The 24,249-nt window shown below is 38.5% G+C and overlaps 1 protein-coding gene across 4 annotated transcripts; it reads left to right on the top strand.

Annotated features, from left to right (window-relative positions):
* The first annotated feature begins 700 nt into the window (after nucleotides 1–700).
* Nucleotides 701–24,249, top strand: LOC310633831 (F-box/LRR-repeat protein 21-like). 4 transcript variants are annotated; one of them, XM_083351741.1, is made up of 6 exons: nucleotides 701–822; nucleotides 2,638–2,744; nucleotides 16,616–17,076; nucleotides 18,311–18,433; nucleotides 19,897–20,068; nucleotides 22,475–24,249. In XM_083351741.1, exons 3-6 carry the CDS (start codon nucleotides 16,705–16,707, stop codon nucleotides 23,116–23,118), a joined length of 1,311 nt encoding a protein of 436 aa, XP_083207867.1. In that variant the 5' UTR covers nucleotides 701–822; nucleotides 2,638–2,744; nucleotides 16,616–16,704; the 3' UTR covers nucleotides 23,119–24,249. The 4 variants fall into 4 exon arrangements, with proteins under 4 accessions (XP_083207867.1, XP_083207869.1, XP_083207868.1 ...); XM_083351742.1 differs by lacking the exon at nucleotides 701–822 and adding an exon at nucleotides 831–946; XM_083351740.1 differs by lacking the exon at nucleotides 701–822 and adding an exon at nucleotides 885–1,163.

The following is a 24,249-nucleotide window of genomic DNA, read 5'->3' as shown; positions in this document are numbered from 1 at the left end:
GGCTGAGAGAGGGGGACTGGCTCAAGGCCACACTAGAATTCACCACCTCCCACTTTCTAGTCTGACACCTTAATCACGACACGAAACAGGTTCTCTTATAACCTCAACTACCAGCAACGCTTGCAGATAATTCATGAGTACCCAACGGGATTGTAGTTCTAAATAATAAAAAAGTAACTTCGTGTTTGTATTTTTTTTAAGAAAAACACCTGGCTTTCAAACTTGAGTCGTCTTAATGTTTTGATTCCCTCTTACTATCACAAAAATGTTGCATTAACTCTTAGCCATATTCCCCCTTCTTCGCATCTTTGCTTACAGACTCTACCCCACGTCCAAAAAAAAAAATAGCAAGACGACCCGCTAACTTTCCCGACGTGACAAAAAAAAAGCACTTTCTACCATCTTAAACGCCCACAAATCCGCTTCAGCCCAAAATGGTAGAAGCGGTCACGTGACGAACTCGTCGTCGTCGCCGTCATCGTCGCAGGGTACGCGCATGCGTTATTGCCTTTCCCTTCGTTCCCGGAGGCTGGAGGGGTGGAGAAGGTAGTACCTTCGACGTCCGCAAGAGAGCGGAAGCGAGCGACAAGAAGTTCGAACTCGCGAATCTGGGTCAACCGGTTGCGTATCAGCCAAGCGCCTGCGCGGAAAGAACACGTGGGTGAGCGGGGGGGGAGGGCAAACAGCTGTCAAGCGGCAACGCCCACTCCAGCTCTGAGTCGCGGAAGTAGGTCTCGGTTGCGTCGCGTGCGGCTCCTTCGCCCCTCTCTTGGCAGGCGCTGCGCTGCCTGGATCCCGGCAGGCGGAGGCGCGGCGAGCGACGTAAGTGTGTGTGGAGGGAAGGGTTTGCCACTTGGAGCGAGAAGATTGTTGCTTCTGCGCCAGAAGCCTGGGCCTGGCTCCGGCTCCGCCGCGGACGCCGGTGAGGTCAGCAGGAGTTTGGAAGGTAGAGAAGGAGCCCGGGACGCCTTTGGGCAGCAGCGCCATTGGGCTGGGAGGTCAGGGATAGCGGCGGAGACATGTAGAGGGGGCTGAAGGAAAAGGCGTCGCTTAGAAGGTGGGAAGCCGCCTTCTAAGTGTTGATAAAGCTCCTTGCCAGGCTTCCCGGGCCAAGTAGTTTCGTTGCATTCTGGCTTGGCGACTGTCGGTGGATGGCCAGGCAGGTAAACTCTCATGAGAACTAGCTTCTTCAGGGTGCAAATAATTTCAAAGTCGTGATTTACAAGAGAGGGCTGTGTGGCTCATCTATATATCTGTGTGCGTGTGTATGTATGTATATATGTGTATGTATGTATATATAGCATGTGTGTGTTGTGTATGGGTAGATGTATACTTTTGAGAGCAGGCATTTTTAACGTGGGCCAATGTGTTCACGGTAAAAAAATGACAGTGAAGGTTATCTTATCTTCTTTGAGATTATTTCTTCCCGCAGGAGAAAGACTAATGCAGGTAAAATGTTAAACCCATAACAGAGGAAAGAAATAGGGCTGTCTTTCACTAGAAGCTCTTTCTGGCCACCTGTTGTTTTGTTTACTGTAGTCACTGTTAGGTCACTGAACAGAAAAAAAAGCAAACTGAAATGAAAAAGGCCAAAACCATGAGTTTGGTGTGCGCTGGTGACATATGCACACCATAAAGCAATTATACTATCAGAAACCTAATAACTTTCCAAGAAGTGACAGGGAGGCCTGAACCCCTGGGACTCATGGAGAAAAAAAGAAAAGTCAAGCAGTAGCCTAAATAAGTAATTGTCAGAAATTCATCCATAGACTGTGATTCCTTATGAACTGAAAATCTGCTTGATGTAAAATTCCATGTGTGATGGTATGCTTCAGGCAGCTGTTTGTAAACAGTACAGCAGCTAGACATAACTGCATTTTTCCCCACATCCATATAAGTCTGGTCAGTGCATCTTCAAGATGGGGAAGCAAAACACTGGGTACTTTCGTTGTTTATGCCTTTATTGCTAGCATGTTACGAACATGAATGGTGCTATTTCTTTTACAGAGTGCCATTGTATTATTTTGACATATACATCATGAAAGAATACATCTCTGTAATATAGTGGCTACTGTTTGTCCTGACAGGTTTTGAAGAAGTGCAAATGCAGAAGCCTTCATTACAAATTGGAGTACATCCTAAAGCAAATAGACTTCCAAAGAAAATAATGCTTTGTTTATCAGGCAGCTGGAAATAGTGTTATTATAGAATTGGGTATAATTTGTTTTAAAATGCATTTTCTGATAATATTTTCTACTGAAACTGGTTTTTTAACACAGTTATGTTTACTGAAAATAAACAATTACTACGATAGTCCCATCTAGTTCTCCCCGGGGAGGGTGCAGAAAGAGATGACATGTCAAATGCCAGTGACATACAAAATAACTATGGGTCAGCACAGTTTATATCAATGGGCTTATCTCAGATACAACAGAATAGCATATCAATCTAGCTGTAAGGAAGAGCTTATGGAATTTGTTTTTCTAAGATGAAGAAAATGAATTCTCTATGTATAATATGAGATTAGAGTCAGTTGTAATAATGATTGCATTCTTGCATTTTCTGAAAAGTTGAGAAGACTGTTCTGAAGTAATGTTTTGGCAGATTATAATAGAATTTCTTTACTGTTTTATATAGCATAAAAGTACAAGCAGGCAGATGCAGGTGATTACTTCATGGCCACAGTTAACCATTGGGATGAACATCATTCATCCAGCATTGTGTAACGTGGACCAGCATTTTAGGTAAGGAAATACTCCTACAGAAAGATGTTGCAAAGCCTCACTTGGATTTAATTTTATCATTCTAATTAATACCAAATTATTATTCATAAAAGTTTGCTTATATGTTTTTTCAGAAATATGTATGCTATACCTAATAATCATCTTGATTCTGTTTTATTGCCATGTAAACCAAAAAGATATCTTCTGCAAGACTTATCATATATCTTGGAAAATATTGGAAGAGTACTGTAATTCCTACAATTAGATTATATTAATTTAAATTAATTTAATTTTCTGTGACTACTTCTCGTTAAATTACTGTTTAATATATTAATAAATATTACATCCAAAATGTCATGACTGCCCTATATATCCAGTTTCTGAACTTTTGTATATATTTACTTGAAAAATATCTGTTGTTGTTATCTGCGAAGTCGTGTCTGACCCATCGCAACCCTATAGACAACGTTCCTCCAGGCCTTCCTGTCCTCTACCATCTTCTGGAGTCCATTTAAGCTCATGCCTACTGCTTCAGTGACTCCATCCATCTGACTTTTGGTCAAATATTGATATTTGGGTTTTTTAGTTATTAAAATAAATAACTGATCTGCAGAGATATTTACTAAATAACAAAAAAAATTTGGTATCTTTTCAGCCCTGTGCTCTAGTATGAGTAGTTTCTCTTTTTTCCAAACTTGGCAGGGAAAAATCTCACATCTTATAACCTAATTGTACTTTATTATTAATTAGATTTATATTTTGCCTTTTTATTCAGAAGATAAAGTATTATAGGTCTGCCTCCTCATTCCCCCCCCCCCATAAGAACCTATGGAGATAGATTAGATAGAGAATAATTGGTCCAAATTTACCTAGTGAGCTTTTGTGACAATTCTAGTGTCTCTAGTGCTAGGTCTAACACCTTAGTCACTTCACAACACTGGTTGTCATCATTTTAAGAGTGCTTATATGAAATAATTCTACATTTAATTCATTGCAATTTAGTCTTTGATTATCCATCAAAACTATTATATTATTAACTAACTTCAACATCTTGAATCCTAGAATGCTTCACATGGATGGCATAAATATAACAAGCTTTTTCCTTACTATTTTCTACAGATAATCATTGGCATATTGCCTATGGGCCTAGATGTTAACGTGGCCACAAAGGTTAATAGCTGTTGACATACTTAATTTATACAATTGGTTTTTAAAAGTCATTTAAATAATGGCTACTGCTAAAGTTTATACCAATAAAATATGCCATATGTATTTCTTTTTTGACTATTCTGAATTTCCTGCCAATTGGCTAAGATTAATTGTAAATTTTAATGTTCTAAAGGAGAGATTCTCATCTTTTTTTCTCAGTGCTTAATTTTATAAATTTATCATTAGACTAAATTTTTTTCAATGCCAGGATAAAGTTTTTTAAAAAAGAGACATATTTGAGGAATCCCATTTTTTACATTGCTCAAATTTCAAAATACTTGTAAGGTTGCAGTTTTGGTTTCTTATTCTTACTTATGCTATAGCAGGCTGCACAGGAAACATGAGCATTGGAGCTTCTTTGTTCATGGCTTCAGAATGTAACCATGTGAAGATAGTAGGTGAAAATCAACCCTGTCAGATTTGGACTATAAACATCCATGTGACAGTTAGATAAATGATGATACCCAACTTTTCTTTTCGACCCCAAACCACCCCAGTGATGCCCTCAACGTGATGTCCCGTTGCCTGGAGGCGGTTCGGGTCTGGATGGGGAGGAACAGACTTCAACTCAACCCCGACAAGACTGAGTGGCTTTGCATACCTTCATCCCGGGTTTATTCGGACATTCCACCTCTGGCTATGGGGGGTGAACTATTACCCCCCGTAGATAGGGCTCGCAACTTGGGAGTCCTCCTAGATTCACGGCTCACCTTGGAAGACCATATAGGAGCTGTGACTAGGGGGGCCTTCGCCCAGGTTCGCCTGGTGCGCCAGTTGCGGCCCTATCTTAGCCGGGATGATTTGTGCACGGTCACTCATGCGCTCGTGTCCTCTCGTCTGGACTACTGCAACGCTCTCTACATGGGGCTGCCCTTGAGGACCACCCGGAGGCTCCAACTGGTACAGAATGCAGCCGCGAGAGTGGTGTTGGGAGTCTCCCGATACTCCCACGTTACACCTCTGCTCCGTGAGCTGCATTGGTTGCCAGTTGTCTTCCGGGTGAGATTCAAGGTACTGGTAACGGTATTCAAAGCACTCCATGGCATGGGGCCGGAGTACCTCAGGGAACATCTGCTGCCGGCATCAACTTCCCTTCGCCCTGTGCGTTCCCACAGAGAGGGCCTCCTCAGGGTGCCACCGATCAGAGAATGTCGATTGGTGGCCCCCAGGGGGAGATCCTTCTCTGTGGGCGCTCCGGAGCTGTGGAATCAGCTACCGGTAGAGCTCCGGACGGCGCCCGATCTTCGCTCCTTTCGCCGCGATCTCAAGACATTTTTGTTTTTACAAGCCGGCCTAGCCTGAGGGGGAGTGTTGGGGTTGTTTTATCTTTTGCTTTTTTAATTTTTCTGGGGGTTTTTAGCGTTGTATTTATATTGTTTTTAACTAGGGCAATTGTTTAATCTGTTTTTAATGTTTGTATTGGTTATTTTATTCTGCCCTGTGAACCGCCCTGAGTCCTCAGGGAGAAGGGCGGTATATAAATGTTATTAAATTAAATTAAAATTAAATTAAAAGCAATGAAATTTGCATGCTCACTTTGTTGCCATGTACAGTTGGTCCTCAGTTTTTGACTGGTCGAAGGTACAAGCAACCTGAAAAAGGGGACTTACGATCTCAGTCTGAAGCTCCCCTTGTCGGAGCCTCCCTGCCATCATGTGACCACATTTCAGCACGGCCATATTTTCGTCCATTTGCAGTATGCTGCGATCATGTGACTGCATTTAACGACTGTTTAGCTGAAAACAAGTTACTTCTTGTTTGGGGTAAAACCATGCTTAAATAGTGAACCATTGGTTCGCTTAACAACTGCTGCATTTGGTTAATGACCACTGCAAAAAAAGTCATAAAATAAGGTTGGTCATTTGTCTGACCTGTTTTATGACCACTATGCAGGCTTCATTATGGTCATAAATCGAGGCCTACTTGTAGTGGAAGTTTGAATGTTTGTAGCCGAGATCTGATAGCCATATCTATATGTTACAAAGCTGGCATTCTGCAATAAAAGCCTTGAGAGCTATTCTCTACCTCTTTGTTTTTGCTGTTGCTTTTTGCACATAACTGACTATAGTTTAATGTTACTAGATGAAAACTCTTGGGTTTCAATGTGTGAATTTTTTTCCAATGTGAAAAAAACCTTTTTTTCACAAGTGAAGCCACAAAAATTGGAAATTTTCACTTCTTTTCTTGTTATATTACTCATGAAAGCTTAGATTTGGTCAGTTGTAATTTTCAGGTTAAGGTTGGCTTCCTTTCAGTAACTGTAGTTAAGATAAACAATTTCCCTGAATTTGGATGCAAGAAGCGAAAGCAGAATCTTCCAATGTGGATTACGCTGAAATAGGTTTCCCTAGTTGGTTCTTACAATGCTAAATGAATTTCTTATGCATAAATGAAAGAGATGCACACAGCATAACGGTAGCACTACACTGTATTCCCACAGCTTGAGAAACACAGTATGAAGTGCTGAAAGAAGGGCGTTAGGCCATTTGCCATTCAGCACTCACACAGTCAAGAAAAAAGGGGAGTGGCAAATTGCTTGGGTGTGTAATGTTATTTACAAATTATCCTAAACAAACTATATATCCATGGCACTTTTCTCTATGTTGAATACTTTATTGGAAGATGGATTCTGAAAGTTACAAGAACATTTTTTTTACTCCTGCCCTTACCCGTTTCTTAAATTTGCACAAAATAGTAGTTGTACTGCTTTTCATTTAGCTTCTTTTCCTAGAATTTCCAGATAATACTGTAAAATTATTAACACCGATAGGCTTTATATTCTTTGGTATTAATCAAATATTAATCAAAGTGCATTTCCTTGAAAAACTACATTGGATTATTGCAGATGAGCACAGTATGTAATATAATTTGTAATATACTTGTGCTGTAATATCAGTGCAATTGGAACAAATACCGTATTTTCCGGCGTATAAGACGACTGGGCATATAAGACGACCCCCTACATTTCCTGTTAAATTATAGGGTTTGGGTTATACTCGCCGTATAAGACTACCCCTCTTCCAACGCACACCAAATAAAAATTAAAAAACATCAGATTTGATTTTAATATGGTAATTTTAATTCAAATGCTTATGACATGCAGGTGCTTAGTAGGAAAACTGTCACTTATAAACATAAGGCTGTTTGTCATCAAACATGTAAACAAAACAGTGCAAGTGGATTAAACTATAATAATAATAATAATAATAATAATAATAATAATAATAATAATAATAAGAAGAAGAAGAAGAAGAAGAAGAAGAAGAAGAAGTTGTTGGAGGGGACCTTGGAGGTCATCTAGTCCAACCCCCTGCTAAGGCAGGAAACCCTATACCATTTCAGACAAATGGCTGTCCAGTCTCTTCTTAAAAACTTCCAGTGTTGGAGCATTCACCACTTCTGGAGGCAGGTTGTTCCACTGGTTAATTGTTCTAACTGTCAGGAAGTTTCTCCTTAGTTCTAGGTTGCTTCTCTCCTTGACTAGTTTCCATCCGTTGCTTCTTGTCCTGCTTTCAGGTGCTTTGGAGAATAGCTTGGCTCTCTCTGCTTTGTGGCAGCCCCTGAGATATTGGGTCACTGCTATCATGTCACCCCTCACCCTTCTCTTTGTTAAACTACACATACCCAATTCCAGCAACCGTTCCCTATTTTCCTAATTCACTTTTTCACTTTTCCTAATTCACTCTAAAGCTTTCCCTGTGCAGAGCCTTACGTAAAACCAGCTGCCTGCAATTAGTGCAGGTTCGCATCCCACCAGGCTCAAGGTTGACTCAGCTTTCCATCCTTCCAAGGTAGGTAAAATGAGGACCCAGATTGTTGGGGGCAATAAGCTGACTTTGTAATAATGCTGCTTGGGGGGTGGTGAAAGCCCTAATAAACAGGCATATACACAGAATGAAGGCTATTGCTAAGCACATTGATTTGTGCTTTAAATTGTAAGCCACCCTGAGTCTTCGGAGAAGGGCAGGATATAAATGGGATTTTTTAAAAAAAAGACCAAATGGGAGATCCGCTCCAGGTTTTCCAGCCAGCCCGCCCAGTTCCTGAGTCAAATGTGTTCTTAGAGCTAAGCCGCTGCTCTGGCTGCTGCCTTCCCCACCTGCCTTTCAAGTTGGGATATACTACAGCTGCTCTTCAACTTTAGAAGGAAAGACGCCCAGACCCTAGCCTGTAAAAAATCACAGACTGCAGCTTTTTCTCCATTTGGTCCCGCTTTCCCTGCGCAGACTAAATGGGAGATCCGCTCCAGGTTTTCCAGCCAGCCCTGTCCCTAAATTTTCAGCACCCGGCGTATAAGACGACCCCTGACTTTTGAGAAGATTTTCATGGGTTAAAAAGTAGTCTTATACGCCAGAAACTACGGTAATGATTTGCAGATTAAATATACTGCCCAATGAGAATTCAATTCACTATACTATATAAAAAGGAAATTAGAATGAATTTTCTTCTCCAAGTAATGTCATCTTTAAAGAGTTTAAAGAAAAAAGTATTTCTTTTACATTGTGTTTCATATCAGAACCGTTTTTCTCAGCGAATATTATATGCATAATATAGATTTTGTAATTTCTCAAACATGCACTTGAAGAAGGTCATACTTAATATTTTTATGAATACAGGCAATCTGCTATTAAATAATTCAAAGTACAGAGTTTGTGGCAGAGGTTTAGCTCCATGATATCGTCCAGTTTCCTCTTTAATTAGCTATATGGTGATGTTTTGTATGATTAACCAGTTTTGGATATTTTTGTATTCAAAACATGAAATAATTTGCTTAAACAAGCACTAGTTCCAAACCTTAACTTAGTCCCTTCCATGGATTTCCTTGACTGGGCAGGCCACTTTGCTTTGGTGGATGACTTCACAGGTCAGTCATTCTCCTGAGATTCCATCTTGCTCTCCAGTTAAATGCTTTCGTACAGTCAGAAAAAACTCAGCAATGGGATGATTGTTCAGACACCAGAAAGGTGTTTGTGCTAAGCAGGAATTTCCACATTTTCTGGAACTAGGTGTGCACGTGCACCTGTAATTCAAGGCCAGCTGATTTGTGAAACTAGCCATTAGGCTGGAATTAATTTAAAATGCTTCAATCTATTTGGGTATATATTGTTATATATGAAATATTTGTGGTGTATTTATTCTGAATAAGATACCAGATAAAGTTTTATGATGTACGAGTCACTAATCTCTACAATATTCTGCTCTATGCTTAAATTAGCTGAAAGGAAATATAACTGTTTTCTATATTGCATGACCTAGCCAGTATTTTATGTCCAATTATAATACATATTATCTCTGAAATATAAGTACAATGTGCATAATATCTTACTTAAAGCATTACTATAATAAGAGGTAGTATAAGCATTACCATGCATTAACAGAAGTCATAGTGGACTTATTAATGTCCTCAGAGCTAGAATGGCTGAGGTGATGTTATTTTCTGGAGGGATTTGTGATGGAATCATAGTTGAGGCTTTGGGGCCAAATACCACTATTGGAAATGCAGTGCTCTGCAACCAGTCTGTTGGTAAAAATGGCATCCATGAGTACAGAATTTCTGTTGGTCACTTTCTGAAGAGTAGAATTTAAGACCACATTATTATTCTTCACAATTAAATTATTTGCCATCTGGAAAAGCCAAACATGACTGGGGTTATACATCCTGGATTCAGAAGTGCATAGTATGGAAATCTTTAATAGACTAGTAGTGAACAATACAGAGTTATATTGAGACTTCATCACGCTTAAAGTAGTTCCCCTGAAATCAGTGAGATTCAATTTAGCTATATTAGGTTGTTTGTTTATTTCAGTGGGTCTGCCGTTAGCTTCCCTTAGTTTTTATTTAATCTATTGTATTCAGTTTTAAAGCTTTGAAAAATAGCAGAAAAGTTTATACAGACTTGATTTTCTGTTCAGGATCTACCTAGCTTATTAATACATACAGATTTTAATCAAAGGATGAGAGGATAAAACGTTAGTGGTGTGGTCTTTTATATTTTGCTTGATTGCATGTTTTAAGACCGGTGATGTAAGTTGACTCTGCAACCCTTTCAGGGCAGGGCTCAAAGGACTATAATTCATACATCAGACCCATCTGATTTTACAAATGCATGTACAGGTAATCCTTGAGTTACGAATGTAATGGAGCCTGCCAATTACATTCGTAAGCCGAGGATTCGTAGGAGTGAATCACGTCGCTTGAATGTGATCACTTGCTGTTTTCACTCATGCATTCGCTAATCGAATACGCGGGTCCTTAAGTGCATGAGGTATCTCAGGGTGGGGAAAGCCATGGGGGGGCTAGTGCTTCTGATCACCCAAGGCCTCCCCCGACCCACTAAGATATATCATGCTTACCTCTCCCCCCCAATCCTGCCTGACCGGGTCACTTACCTTACATAGATCTCGATGATCAAGGGAGCTGTCTCCTCTCCAGCCTCTCTGCCGTGGTTTCACCTTGAGCAAAGGCATACTGAGGCCTGCAGGGATGAGAGATTGCGTCCCGATAGGCTCTGGTTGTCTTTGCAAAAAGCCTTTGCCGCCAAGAACGGAGGCCAGGAGGGGTGCGCATGCGCCTCCCAGCCTCAGTTCTTGGAAGCAAAGGCTTTCAGAAAAGGCCTTTGCCAGCGTAAATGGAGGCCCAGAGGGACGCATGCGCCCCTCCTGGCCTCCGTTCTCGGTGGCAAAGTTTTTTGTAAAGATGGCAAAAGGCTTTGCAAATGGATGGAAGCTTCAGTGCTTCAGGCCTTCCCTCCATTTGCAAAGTCTTTTGCTCATCCATTCCATTTGCAGAGAACAAAGGCCTTAAGTACTGTGAGATCACTCGAGGTCTCGCGCTAATGATCTCGTGTGATCTTGCAGTTCTTTAGGCCTCCATTTTCTGTGAATGCACCAAAGGCCTGAAGCACCAGGCTAAGAAACTGGAGGCTCACTAATTTGCAAGGTGCAAAGGCCCAGTGCCTATGGCGACCCAACTGGGGGGAGGGGGGAATAGGCAGGACAAATGTTACAGTGCCTCTGCAGTCATTTTTAAGGGTTGTTGCGCTGTTGTGTTATTCTGATTTATATAATGTTAATGCATATATTTTTATACATGTATACATTTCAAATATAATATTTTCTTCAAATATTTTTAAATGAACTTAGTGTATGCAATGGCTGCTGGAGTAACATCCCCGGTGGCTGAATTCTTCTGACTACAGAACATATATACAGCAGTGATGATAGCAGTAGAGATATCTTCTGCAGTGTTGTGCCTTGATTGAAGGTAACTGCTTCTCAGAATGGTCTGAACCTTTGGATTCAAGTCCATCTTGCCTCTAGAAAATACCATGATTGGGGGCTGGGGCTGGGGGGGGTGGAGAAACATCTTTCAGTATTTCAAAAAGATTTGTCTACAGTGGCCCAAGCTTTAAAAAGACCCAAGCTTTAAAAAGGATAACAGGCTATTGTGATCTGAAACCAATTCATTGTTGAGCTCTATTATTGGTCAGCTCCGGATGGCTCCCGACCTTCGCTCCTTCCGACGTGATCTAAAAACCTATTTGAACAAGCCGGCCTGGTCTGATGGGTTTGGGGTTTTAATTATTGTTTTTAAGTAATTTATTTATTGTATTTGGGCACTACGGTTTAATCTGTTTTTAATTTTTGTATTTTTGGTATTTATTGCCCTGTTCACCGCCCTGAGTCCTTCGGGAGAAGGGCGGTATACAAATTAAATAAAATAAATAAATTAAATAAATTTAAGCCTTTTCTCCACCCCATGCACACAAAAAGACTTTTACGTGTCTTTCTTACTGTTTCTTCAACTCACTTCATGTTATTTTGCTTACATCCCTGTATTCTATGTGCGAGATTAATCTATTGAAAGTTTTCACCAAAAAGGAGTTTAAAACTATGAAACTACAACTTCTAATCTTTTAACTGGCACACTGATTTCCGAAGGAGAATTTGCAGCTTTGTAAAGGAACTAATAAATTGGTGCATAGCAGCAGTTGAGCTAGTCTATTGATTCTATTTGTTATTATTGGTTCTATTATTAATATACCTCTGAATATTGGTCTATATTTCGGCATGCTATGAGTAGGAGGAATGCCATTCCACTGCCTGTAGTAGATGTTGGTCTAATCATTTGTTCTGTTCCTAAGCCATTCTTATTTTTAATACTATTCACTACTAATCTCAATGAGACAAATTTAATGGATCTGACTTCAAACAATTAGGCTTACATCTGCATAGAATTAGTTTTAGAACCTATGCTGTACAGCAGAATTTCTCTATATATTTCATATATTTCATAGGGCAAAGAGATGCAGATAGGGTTATATATTCAGATGCAACTTTTCTGTTATCATGCGTACACATATAAATTTGTACAGTAATATATGTACTCTTAGTCAATTCTTGTTTTATTCACTGGATTTAAATTTCAGACCATTCATTAGTCATTAGCTATAACTGACTAAACTGATAATGAAAGTCTAGTATATTTGATAAAATGATGAATTTATTAAATAAATTTGAAACCATTAAGCTTAATTTTTGTTTGATTAAAAGCTTTCCATCAAAGAAAGGGAGATTTTTGAAATTTTACTTGCCAACTGCAATTTAACATGCAATTAATTAGACATTTTTAGTTAGAATTCTTACTTAAGTCAATGTAACAAATTAATAATCAGTAGTGCCTAAAGAAACGTAATTAATATAAATACTATAAAGCATATGTCTCTATTAGTAGCAGTTTTGTACAGCTTTGGAGGGGAAAAGAGGATATAAATGCTTGAATAAAGAAATTTATATAATAGCCTTTTCAACCAATCCAAAGTTGCCATTTTTAATTGGTATCTTTTCCCTTTTGTTTATGTATCTAGATTCACAGGTCTTTCTATTGTTGCCATCTAAATGTTATTTGGAATTTAAATCTAGGAACTTGTACGTGCAAGGCATATGTCCTATGTACCATCATTGTATAAATTAAACATACTTTAAATATATTTACTTAACTGAATCAACATTATCCATTCAGTATCAGTAGCCTGATCTTTATGATAAAAAAATTCATATTGTTGCAATTAGAGAAAAAGTATAAAATAAATCCTCTTTTTAATGGGTCTTTTTATGGTATGTCTTGTAAATTTATTTCTGCTATTAAGTAGTTTCTTTTAAGTTTCAATATGCATATATGTATTTATTTATTGGGTTTATAGGCTGCTCCAGTCTGCTGGCCCTGGGTTATATGGAACAATTAAAAATATATAATCATGTAAAATAGCAACTAGAAATAATATGATTCAGGAATCATGGCTAAAAATGTTAGCAATTGTAAAGAAAGTCTTTCAATAAAGAAGCCAACAGAACAATCCACCCTCCTTGACTTTATTGATTATTTCAATTTATATAGTTGCCTATCTCAAATTCATGACTCTGGGCAACTAACAGTCTTAAATATATATATCAAAAACACTGCACGTAGGATAGTAGCCTGGCTAAAAACAAACTCATCAGTCACAAGCTGACGTAACTAATCTACATGTTCAGCCCTATATCCTGATCACCAGACATGATGGGACAACCCATTTCTTAAAAGAGAAAGGGCCAATCACATAATGTGCAGAATGCTATTTTAGAGAAGGGGAACAGTGACTGAAGGGCCATACTTACATGGCTGTAAAAGATGAGAGCCTCTAATAGAGGGAGACATATAGGGAGCCTCATAGAACCTATCATGCAGGTAGCTGTAGGTCCAGCGTACTACAGTCATCCAATTAAGCGACAGACATTCCAGAAAAGGGTTTTCTAGATGGAACAGAGCAAAGGCCTCTTAGGCATAGCTGCCATCTGCTCCTGAAGCAGGAGCTGTGAGTCTGAGAGGAAGTGCAAATCCATTTAAAATTAGTGATGGAATCTTCCAGGAAGCAGCTGACCTTTCAGACCCACAGTAACTCCCATCTTACTGGAATTAGGTCTTAACCTAATCCTCTCCCTCTGAAAGGACAGCCTCCAGGCAGCTGAAAGTGCTTTAATAGCATCACTTACTCTACCAACGATAAAGATGTATACATTGGTATTATCAGAAGACTGATTAAATCTGACCCTGTGCCACTGGATGATCTTACCATGGGGTTTCATTTACCTGAATAGGAATGGGGAGAGTGAAGAGCCCAGAGCATCCCTCACTTAAGAGGTTTAAAATTTGGTTTCTTCCTCAATCCCTTTGGGAAGGAGGAGAACCACATAGAGATAGCTATACATATTCCTTTTCGGGGGGGGGGAAATATTTGTACAGTCTGTCCACAATAGCCAGTGGCAATCAATTTCCTATGAAGAAATCTCAAATAGTAAATAACTTAAGAATCTATAGAAGGGACAAGGTGGCTCAGTGGGTTAGGACACTGAGCTTGTCGATCAGAAGGTCGGCAGTTTGGTGGGTCGAATCCCGAGTGCCGTGTAGCAGAGTGAGCACCTGTTACTCATCCCAGCTTCTGCCAACCTAGCAGTTTGAAAGCATGAAGAAATGCAAGTAGAAAAATAGGGACCACTATGGTGGGAAGGTAACAGCGTTCCGTGCGCCTTTGGCGTCTAGTCATGCCGGCCACATGACCACGGAGACGTCCTCGGACAAGTGCTGGCTCTTCAGCTTTGAAACGGAGATGAGCACTGGCCCCTAGAGTCAGAAACGACTAGCACGCATGTGCAGGGGAACCTTTATCTTTACCTTAAGAGTCTATTACGCTATGGGTACAGCAGTTTAACCTGCAGTTACCTTATTTCTAAGACTGTACTGCCAAAATTTTTATTGTTATTGTTGATTTCACCATCACCCCTGTCAACTTCCTAAGAAAGGAATGAGGGCAGGAACCTTCTGAGAGGTAAACCATCTATATTCTCACTCTCACTACCATTTTTAGTATTTATTTATTATTTATTAATTTAATTTACATACCGCCCTTCTCCCGGAGGACTCAGGGCGGTGAACAGGGCAATACATAAAAACTAGATACAAAAATTAAAAATTATTAAAACGTGATTAAACAATGCCCATAATAAATTAATACAGATTAAAAATTGAAGTTCATTTATAAAAATCCCACCCCGTCCCATCAGGCCAGGCCAGCTTGTTTAAAGAGATGGGTTTTAAGATCGCGCCGGAAGGAGCGGAGATCGGGCGCCATCCGGAGCTCGACCGGAAGATGATTCCATAAATCCGGTGCACCCACAGAGAACGCCCTCCCCCTGGGGGCCACCAGTCGGCATTCTTTTACCGGTGGCACCCTGAGGAGGCCCTCTCTGTGGGAGCGTACTGGGCAGAGGGAAGTTGACGCCGGCTGCAGGTGCTCCCCAAGGTATTCCGGACCCATGCCATGAAGGGCTTTGTAGGTCATTACTAACACCTTGAACCTCACCCGGAAGACAACTGGTAGCCAATGCAGCTCGCGGAGCAAAGGTGTGACGTGGGAGTATCGGGAAACTCCCAATACAACTCTCGCGGCTGCATTCTGTACCAGTTGGAGCCTCCGAGTGGTCTTCAAGGGTAGCCCCATGTAGAGAGCGCTTCAGTAATCAAGACGAGAGGTCACGAGCGCATGAGTGACCGTACGTAAGGCATCCCGGTCTAGATAGGGCCGCAACTGGCGCACCAGGCGAACCTGGGCGAAGGCCCCCCTAGTCACAGCTACTATATGGTCTTCTAGGGAGAGCTGTGAATCTAGGAGGACTCCCAAGTTGCGAGCCCTATCTACAGGAGGTAATAACTCACCCCCCATAGTGAGGGGTGGGATATCCTGAATATCCCGAGATGCCGGTACGCACAGCCACTCAGTCTTGTCAGGGTTGAGTCGAAGCCTGTTCCTCCCCATCCAGACCCGGACCGCCTCCAGTACAAGGTCAAACCTTTTTAAAGAAAATAATATGGGAAATTTATGAAGATGAATAAATCAAGCATGATAGAATATAGTCTGGATTTCCTGGAGAGAGAGAAAGAGAGTGCATTCCAGAGGAATAAGAGGCAGCTTAATTCAAATACTTTGTGTGAGAGAAAGAGGGTGAAGACAGCAACTCCCTGATAGTTCTCAGAGTATATGCTCGATGTCAGAAAGTACGGTGCTTGAGTTTGGCAAGATTGATGTCAAAAGTAAGACAGACATGTGATTCTTCCAAGCACATTTCTTTATTCTTCCACACCTATAAGACAGAATCTTTCCAAACTGATTCCTCTGGAATACACCACTTTCCTCTTGGGAATTCAGACTGCTAAGTTCCATCTCATAGGAAATCACTGCTAGACAAACTGTTTCCATCTTCAAAGCCCTGAAAAGAATCCTGAAAATGGCATTTTCAAGACTTGCCTTGAATATAACAGTGGGATTTGGAACAGAGTCATATATGTGAGATGGACAGCTATATAAATGTAATAAATAAATTAATTTCCAAAGGTCTATAGATACCACTTTGCTGTTAAAACTCATGGAGGGCGAAGTGATCTTAAATTCAGCCACATTTTTTCCTGGATGTCAATCAAAGACATCCAACTGACCATGTCAAAGTGGGGGGCTGAATGGCAGTCATCCACCCTCAGATAATGCCTAATCTTTCTAATAATATGGATTTCATTGTAGTATTTTTCTTGGAACAAAGATTGTCTGATTTGGCATTCTGAAAGTCCTTTAATTTTGTCCCTGTTTTTCTAGAGATCAACTGTATTTGAAAACTTACAGAAAGCTTTGCCACTTCTACACAACTCAACAGCATTTGACGTGACTTTTTTTTTCTTATCGGTATGAAGAGAATCAAGGACACAGTTAAATATGAAAATCCCGTTGTTCAAACATTAGAAAGCAAAAAAAAGCAAAAAACTGGTTTTTATAGTTCAATGTTTGGTGCATCTCATTCTTTCAACTTGATTGACTGGGGAAACCTGCCAATCCATATAGTTTTGCAAATCTTTCAGTGTCTGCCTCTTGTTGATCGTGCTCGGGCATCTTCAGTTTGCCGGCGATGGAATGAGGTATTTCATATCCCTGATCTTTGGAGAAAGTTTGAATTTGAACTTAATCAGCCTGCTACGTCTTACCTGAAGTCTACTCATCCCGATCTTATTCAGCAGATTATCAAAAGACATGCTAATCATTTGCAGTATGTAAGCTTCAAGGTAAAGAATGTTTTACTAACTCTGAATTTTGTTGTATGTTTTGCACCTTGGATTGCATTTTCTGTTGTTGTTTTTTGTTTGTGTGGGAAACTTCTTTTATATATTGCCTACTTGAAGTATTGAAGAAATGGTAATTAGAAGTGTTAAAATAGATTTGGGGACTCCAGCTCAATCTTCTCTTACACCCTTGTCCCTTCAGCCCATATGTGGTTCACAATATCCTCCAGTTCTTAATATATTAATATATGCTAATATATATCGCAAGTGCATGTATTATATACCATATGCTAAATAAATAAATAAATCCCTCAATTCTTCAGAGCAGAAGGTGTGGGAGGAATTGCTGGCAGCAAACAATACATTTAGCACAAGTGAATAAACATATTTATATACAGACCAAACAAAAGCAGATTGAAATATGGATCACTCATCATTTGTCATCACATCTAATTTTAGAAATTTGTGGGAATAAACATGTAAGGGACTGTCTTTGACTGTCTCTTGATTGAAATCTTAGTGTACTTTCTTTAAAACTGAATCAGTCTTGATCACCTGTCAGCTACATCCTAGTAAGTGCACGGTGGCTCCTTATATTTTTAAATGTACAGGTAGAACTTGCTTAACAACTGCCTGTTTAGCAACCTGTTTAGCAAAGGTTGAAGTTATAATGGCACTGTAAAAGTAAATTTACAACCAGTTCTTGCATTTACAATCATAGCAGTATCCCTGTGGTCACATGATCAAGAATCAAATATTCATAAGCATTAGGTTTTTATGGTTATTGCAACTTCCCATAGTGATCACACTATTTGCGTGCTTTATAGCCAGCTTCTGACTAGCAGAGTCAATGGAAAAGCTAGCCCTAAAATTGCAAGTTGTAGTCACACAATGTATTGTTTAATGACCTATGGTGACTCAGTTAACATTGGAAGTGTTGTAAGTCCATTGTGATCACATGATGTCTTGCTTAATGACCATATTAGTTGCCAGGCCCAGTTGTTGCAAAGCAAGGACCATCTGCATTCAATTTATGTCTGCTTCTTTGAAGTCCTGTATCAGCTTCTATATATATTTATGCACCTTTCTGTTCAAGAATTGTAGGTGATGAGTGGTTAACTTTAATTAACTGATGAAAAACAGTACTTAGTAGTGCTGAGAATCAAAGGGTTCCAATATGCTTTAAAGGAATGGCAGCATGAGATAATCTTTATCTTGATGAAATGCTGTTTTTCAGGTTGACAGCAGTACTGAGTCTGCAGAAGCTGCATGTGATATTCTTTCTCAGCTGGTGAATTGTTCTATCAAGACACTTGGCTTAATTTCAACAGCAAAGCCAAGTTTCATGGATGTTTCTAAGGTATTGCTTGCAAAGATATGAACTTGGAAAAGTGATAAATTCAACTATTATATACATATATTTGGGGACAAAGTCTATATAATTTTTCCCCAGTGTGTCATTTTTGGAAATAATTCATTGATTGGTTTTGCTTTAAGAACAAAGTTCTGGTACAATAGGAACCTTTACAAATTGAGAGACAAAAAATGACTTTTTCTGTCTCTTTCTGCTGCAGTTCCTTGTCATTTCTAGAAAATCCATCAATCCTCTGGAACAAAGTGAAGAAGTAGCTGCAGCATAAAGAAGTAATTAGTGAAACTGTTTTCCATCCTTTTCCATTCACTGAATCAAATATTGCTATGCAAGTGAAGCAGCACAGTTGTGTACCACTCTATTATTTAAATAAGCAGGTGCTACCGTGAAAACCTTACATCATGACAAATGCTAACATGAGAAAACAAAAGAATTCTATATATTGTTGAAAATATTACATTAGTGGTATGTTGATCACTTGATGATCAGTACATAGGCAAAAATAGAAAATATACCAAGTTTGAAAAAATGTTATGAATGGGATGAGGTTGCTGAAATAGTATGCTCCAAATCCATGTTCTTTGAAATGTACGTATATTTCCTGTTTCATAAAATAGTTTTGTAAGCGCTGGAATATTCAAGTTATCTACTATCATTTTAGTTGCTTCTGAAAATCTTAACCATTTGCCGATCCATTTATCTGCAAATTTTTACAATTGTATTGCATATTTTTGCTAAATTAGATAAATAAGCATTCAAGATGGTTTATTATAATTCACAACACTATCCATCATGATCATGCTGACTAGAGGTGGGGAAGTTTTAGAGCAACATTCCTGATAATAAAATCTACAAGAGTGGTTTTTTAAAAAAAACAACAACAACATCCTCATGTCATTGGACTACTTTCAGTATAATTCAAGTGAACTTCCACTCAAACAGTACTTCTTCACAATTATTTCAAATCATTTCATAAATTGATGTAATTATAATTACTTCAGAGTAATTCTCTTCCCACAATTCATTTTCTGTTTGTGTCTCTAATTTACTGCAGTCAATATTCAACTAACCGGACGGGGTGAGGAGAAGTAATCTATTGCTCAATGCTTTTCTTTCATCTAAATGACATAATTGGTTATAATCTTTTGGCAAAATTATGCTGTTACCTCAGTATTTGAATTTGATCTGCTGAGTAATTCAGCATGAACTTAATATCTCATTATAAACTTAAAAACCATCTTTATTGCGTTTAGGACTTGTGTACTCATAAAGAGGATTCATTGATTGTTAGGAGACTGCTCTTCAATATTAATAGCTCTAAACCTTATGTATATTTTATGGTAATGACTCATTAAATACTTCTAGATAAACATCACTTCTGAAAGTGCAATGAATTTATAACTGTATAGGCAATGTATATGAAATGTTTCCTTTCTAATTTGTTTGAATAGGCTCATTTTGTATCAGCGTTGACAGTGGTGTTCATCAATTCCAAGTCATTATCTTCCATTAAGATTGAAGATACTCCAGTAGATGATCCATCCTTGAAGGTCCTTGTTGCTAATAATAGTGATACTTTAAAATTGCTTAAAATGAGCAGCTGCCCTCATGTATCCCCTGCTGGTAAGTAATAAACCCAAGTAAACAAAAATACAACATTGCAGCAAGAGTGATGAACTGTTCTAATTGTATTGCCTTTGCCCTTTGGTTTCAAAATTAACTTGCGATATAGAATTTATTTCATGCCATTTTTTACTCTTGTCATTGCAGCTCCTGGGTTCATTCTTAACTAGAAACATTGAATAGATTTTTGGATGTAGCAACAGAGGCTAATCTTTTAAATGAAGAAGCAGGTTTGTTATATTACAGTTTGGTAATGTTAACCTGCTGTGGAATGCTCTGAATTTCATAGAAGCATAAAGCATAAGATCTGAAGGACTTTTGAAACTTAAGCATCCAATCCCTTGTACCAAAATGGCTTCTTAAATTCTCCCATCTTTCTTCTCATTGGAGTGGTGTGTAGTTGGTCTTATTTTGGGAACATTACTGACTCTCATATATTGTTTAATCTGAGGATAGCCATCCATGGGGTTCCACCTAGTACTTCTCTGAGTTTGCTGACATTAGCTCTCCGGAAATATAGTGTGTGCCATATGACCAGCATATTGAAAATCGGTATGTCATGTCCCATTCTCTTAGGGTTCCCTTTCTGTTTAGCTCTTCAACCAGCTTTTCCCTGTTGATTAAAATCAGATATAGGAGCACCAGCCACCTTTCCCCCCCCCCTTCATTTTCTTTTGGAAAAATGAACAATCAACAGTGGAAGACTTGGCTGATTTGGTTTTCCAGCTGATGTCCAGGTAATTGAAGTCTTCCATTATTACAAGATCTCTCTTCCATATGTCTTTGTAATCTTTTGCCTGACGTGGCCATCTGTAGCACATCACCACAATAATATGCTTGTAATTTCATATCTCAAGGGTACTTTTCTAAAAGGCAACTGGAGTTCCTTGCTTTTTTCATTGAAAACATTACACTTCTGTTTATAACACAGTCCCAAGAAGGTTCCATGCCCATTTGCACTCGGGGGACAGAGATACATGGTCTATAATTTTTTAAATAAATTACACTCTTCAGTTTGTGCATTCCCCTATGCGTTCTTCTGGTAGTTTCTTTCTACCAGACTTAAATAATGCTTAGTAAATTATATTGATTTTTCTGCATTAAGTGCTCTATTCTTTTAGTTTGTTCTCCATATATCTCAAAGAATCAGAGTCCAAACTGTTTCCATTGGTACAACGTGTTTAACCAATTATTTGATTCTTGTAGAATTTCTTGTAAGGTCATATCATTCAACAGGAAATGGCTAAAAAAATACTGCTGGTACCTCTAGATTCATTGCTGTATTGTACAGAAATTCAGTTCCTTGCAGTATCTTCAGACTATATCAAATTCTATCATTTGTTTCAATGTGTCTCAGTAGAAATTTATAGTCAGGATCTTTTCTATCATGTTCTGAATGTGAGACCCAGAAAAGAAGTACATTTCTCTTCATAAGTTGACAGGTTGCGACTTCAAAATGTTTCAATAGGGTGTCTCAAATCTTCACCACTTAATCATTTCATCCTCTTTGGGGCAAAGAGAGAAATCTTTTCCTTTCCAAAACCCGTGTAGTCCTGTTCCTTAGCTCTGTATCCAGTTGTTCTTTTCTGAGGGATCCAGAAGCACCATAAATGGAGAGGCTCTGGAAATCATCTTTTCATCCAAGCGGTCACGAGCCTACTTGCAACTTGCAACACATGTTCTTTTTTTAAAAGATGACAACAAACATGGTTGTTCTGTGAGAGTCATAAGAGTTACTATTTTGATTTGTATGTTTTTCACATCAGAAGATGGTTGGGGGAGAGTTTTGCTCACTAGATACCTAGTTAAATAGGTATTTAGTTTATTTATTTTCAGTTCAAATTAGGCAAAATTACAAATCAATGATTGTCAAAAGATTTCACAAAAATATCTCGATTACAAAATAAAATTACTTAGTGGCTTTAATTATGCAGAATTAAAAGTGAAAAAGGAATGGAACTAAAAACCCTCCTTGCATCACATTTTTGTCTTCCTGCTGACAATATATGTTCCTGTGACCAATTAAATCTTTGCAAGTTATGTCTATTATGCATGGCTTTGGACTGAAGTTGTATTGAAAGAAACATCATTGATTTTAAATATTTTTTTCTGAATGATTTACTGTATGTAAATGTTTTGTTTAGAACATGTCACTGCAAAGAACCAAATGATAAACCTATTGATATCTTGATAGTATTTCTTCACTGAATTTGCAGATGTGTGTTTTCTGAACAAACAGAGGAAATAATATAGAACTTTTCCCCATCAATTTCATGATTCCCCCCTCCCCCGTTTAGAATAGATTAAAATATTTGCAACTTTGCTGGGCATATGAGCACTATAGCATAAAAAGATAAATTGAAGTATATTTTATACACTTAGGTTGAATTTTCTATCTTTTTTTAGGAATTCTTTGTGTTGCTGACCAGTGTCACAGCCTTAGGGAGCTGGCCCTTAACTACCAACTACTAAGTGATGAACTGTTGCTGGCTCTTTCAAGTGAGAAGCACGTTAACCTGGAACATCTCCGTATAGACGTTGTAAGTGAGAATCCTGGACAGACTGAATTTCACACCATCAAAAAGCAAAGCTGGGATGCGCTGATTAAGCACTCCCCTAAAGTCAACATTGTGATGTACTTCTTCCTATATGAGGAAGAGTTTGATGTATTCTTCAGGGAGGAAACTCCTGTAACTCATCTTTACTTTGGCCGTGCCGTAAGCAAATCAATGCTTGGCCGCATTGGATTGAACTGCCCAAGACTTATTGAATTGGTTGTCTGTGCTAATGGTCTTCAGCCTTTGGATGATGAGCTCATTCGCATTGCTGAACGTTGTAAGAATTTAACTGCCATGGGACTTGGTGAATGTGAAGTTACCTGTCGAGGCTTTATTGAATTTGTAAAGATGTGTGGAGGCAGACTCAGACAATTGTCCATCATGGAAGAAGTGCTCATTCCAGATAGTGACTATAATCTGGATCAAATTCATTCTGAAGTTTCCAAACATCTTGGAAGAATGTGGTTCCCTGATATGATGCCTACATGGTAAACTGATCAAGCCATAATTATTCTATGCAAATGAGGAATTCTGAATCTGAGATATAATACTGAATTATTTTCTTTAGTACTTAATTATGTAGTGGCAATACCATGCCCCTTGAGAAATGGAATATGGACTGTACTGAAGTATATAGATTGAAAGTACATTTCTTAAATATTAAGTGCTTAGATTATTCTCCAATTAGAATAATTTAAAATTATGTCTTCAATTTTCACAGACATCATCTGGTGCAAAGTACTACACTGCTAGTATTGTATCTGATACAACTGGCCTTCTTTGGTATCCCAAATTTTAAACTAAAGCTTGTTTTTCCTTGTCCTCTAATGAAAACTGATGGTAATGTACAAACTTGTAAAAAGCAGCAGTAACACTATTAGAACTGTGGCAAACGTATAACTATGTGCTACAAAAGCTAGTGTTATCAAAATCTGCCTGAACATTCTGTATAACAGTAATAATATGCTTCTTGGCTGCAAATTGCAGGAATGTAAAACTTCAAATATTGGGGTTCTGTTACTGACATGTTAGTGGAAGAGCAGTATAGATCTGGGAATTAAGAGTTCAGAATAAAGGAGAAAAGTCTGTATCTCCTGATGAACTTGTTAAATTTCAAATCTTGTAATTTGCCTTATTGAATTACTGAAAGTAACATGAGAAAAACATACTTGAACAATTCTCTAAAGTTCAGATAAAGCTATCAGTATGTAACATTCTGCATTATGGAAAGATTTAGCAATTTAATTGTTAGTGTTTAAAACAAACCCAAGTAAAGTCATCTCAACCATTTTTTTTCAGTGAGTAGTTTTGTAATAACTAGATCACAATGCTGTGTATCAAACGTCAGAATGTTGATGTACATGTACAAAAATAAAAGTCTGTGAGATTAATGTATTTATCCAGGTGATAAATAATGACATTAATAGGTATAAAATAAAAATAAGAACTATATGTTCCCTACAGTTAATAGTTAAGAATGTATCAAACCAAAATACATACCTTTACATTTGAACTAATTGATACAGAATTAAAATTAAATGCAGTATGCTCCTATTTATTTATCTATCTATTTATTTATAATGTAACTGCAACCTGTCAAATAAACAGTGTCATCTTGCGGGA

The sequence above is a fragment of the Vipera ursinii genome, assembly GCF_947247035.1.
Source record: "Vipera ursinii genome assembly, chromosome: 2".
Taxonomy (NCBI): Eukaryota; Metazoa; Chordata; class Lepidosauria; order Squamata; family Viperidae; genus Vipera; species Vipera ursinii.
The sequence above is the reverse complement of the archived record's forward strand: the minus strand, read 5'-3'. Positions and strand labels throughout refer to the sequence as shown.

What these genes read in the sequence shown, in the direction of transcription:
- LOC310633831 (XM_083351741.1), top strand. Translation starts at nt 16,705, where the DNA reads ATGAAGAGAATCAAGGACACAGTTAAATATGAAAATCCCGTTGTTCAA. An exon ending in TGCAGTATGTAAGCTTCAAG is followed by an intron (nt 17,077 to 18,310) that starts GTAAAGAATGTT and finishes GCTGTTTTTCAG; the next exon opens with GTTGACAGCAGTACTGAGTC. An exon ending in GTTTCATGGATGTTTCTAAG is followed by an intron (nt 18,434 to 19,896) that starts GTATTGCTTGCA and finishes TTGTTTGAATAG; the next exon opens with GCTCATTTTGTATCAGCGTT.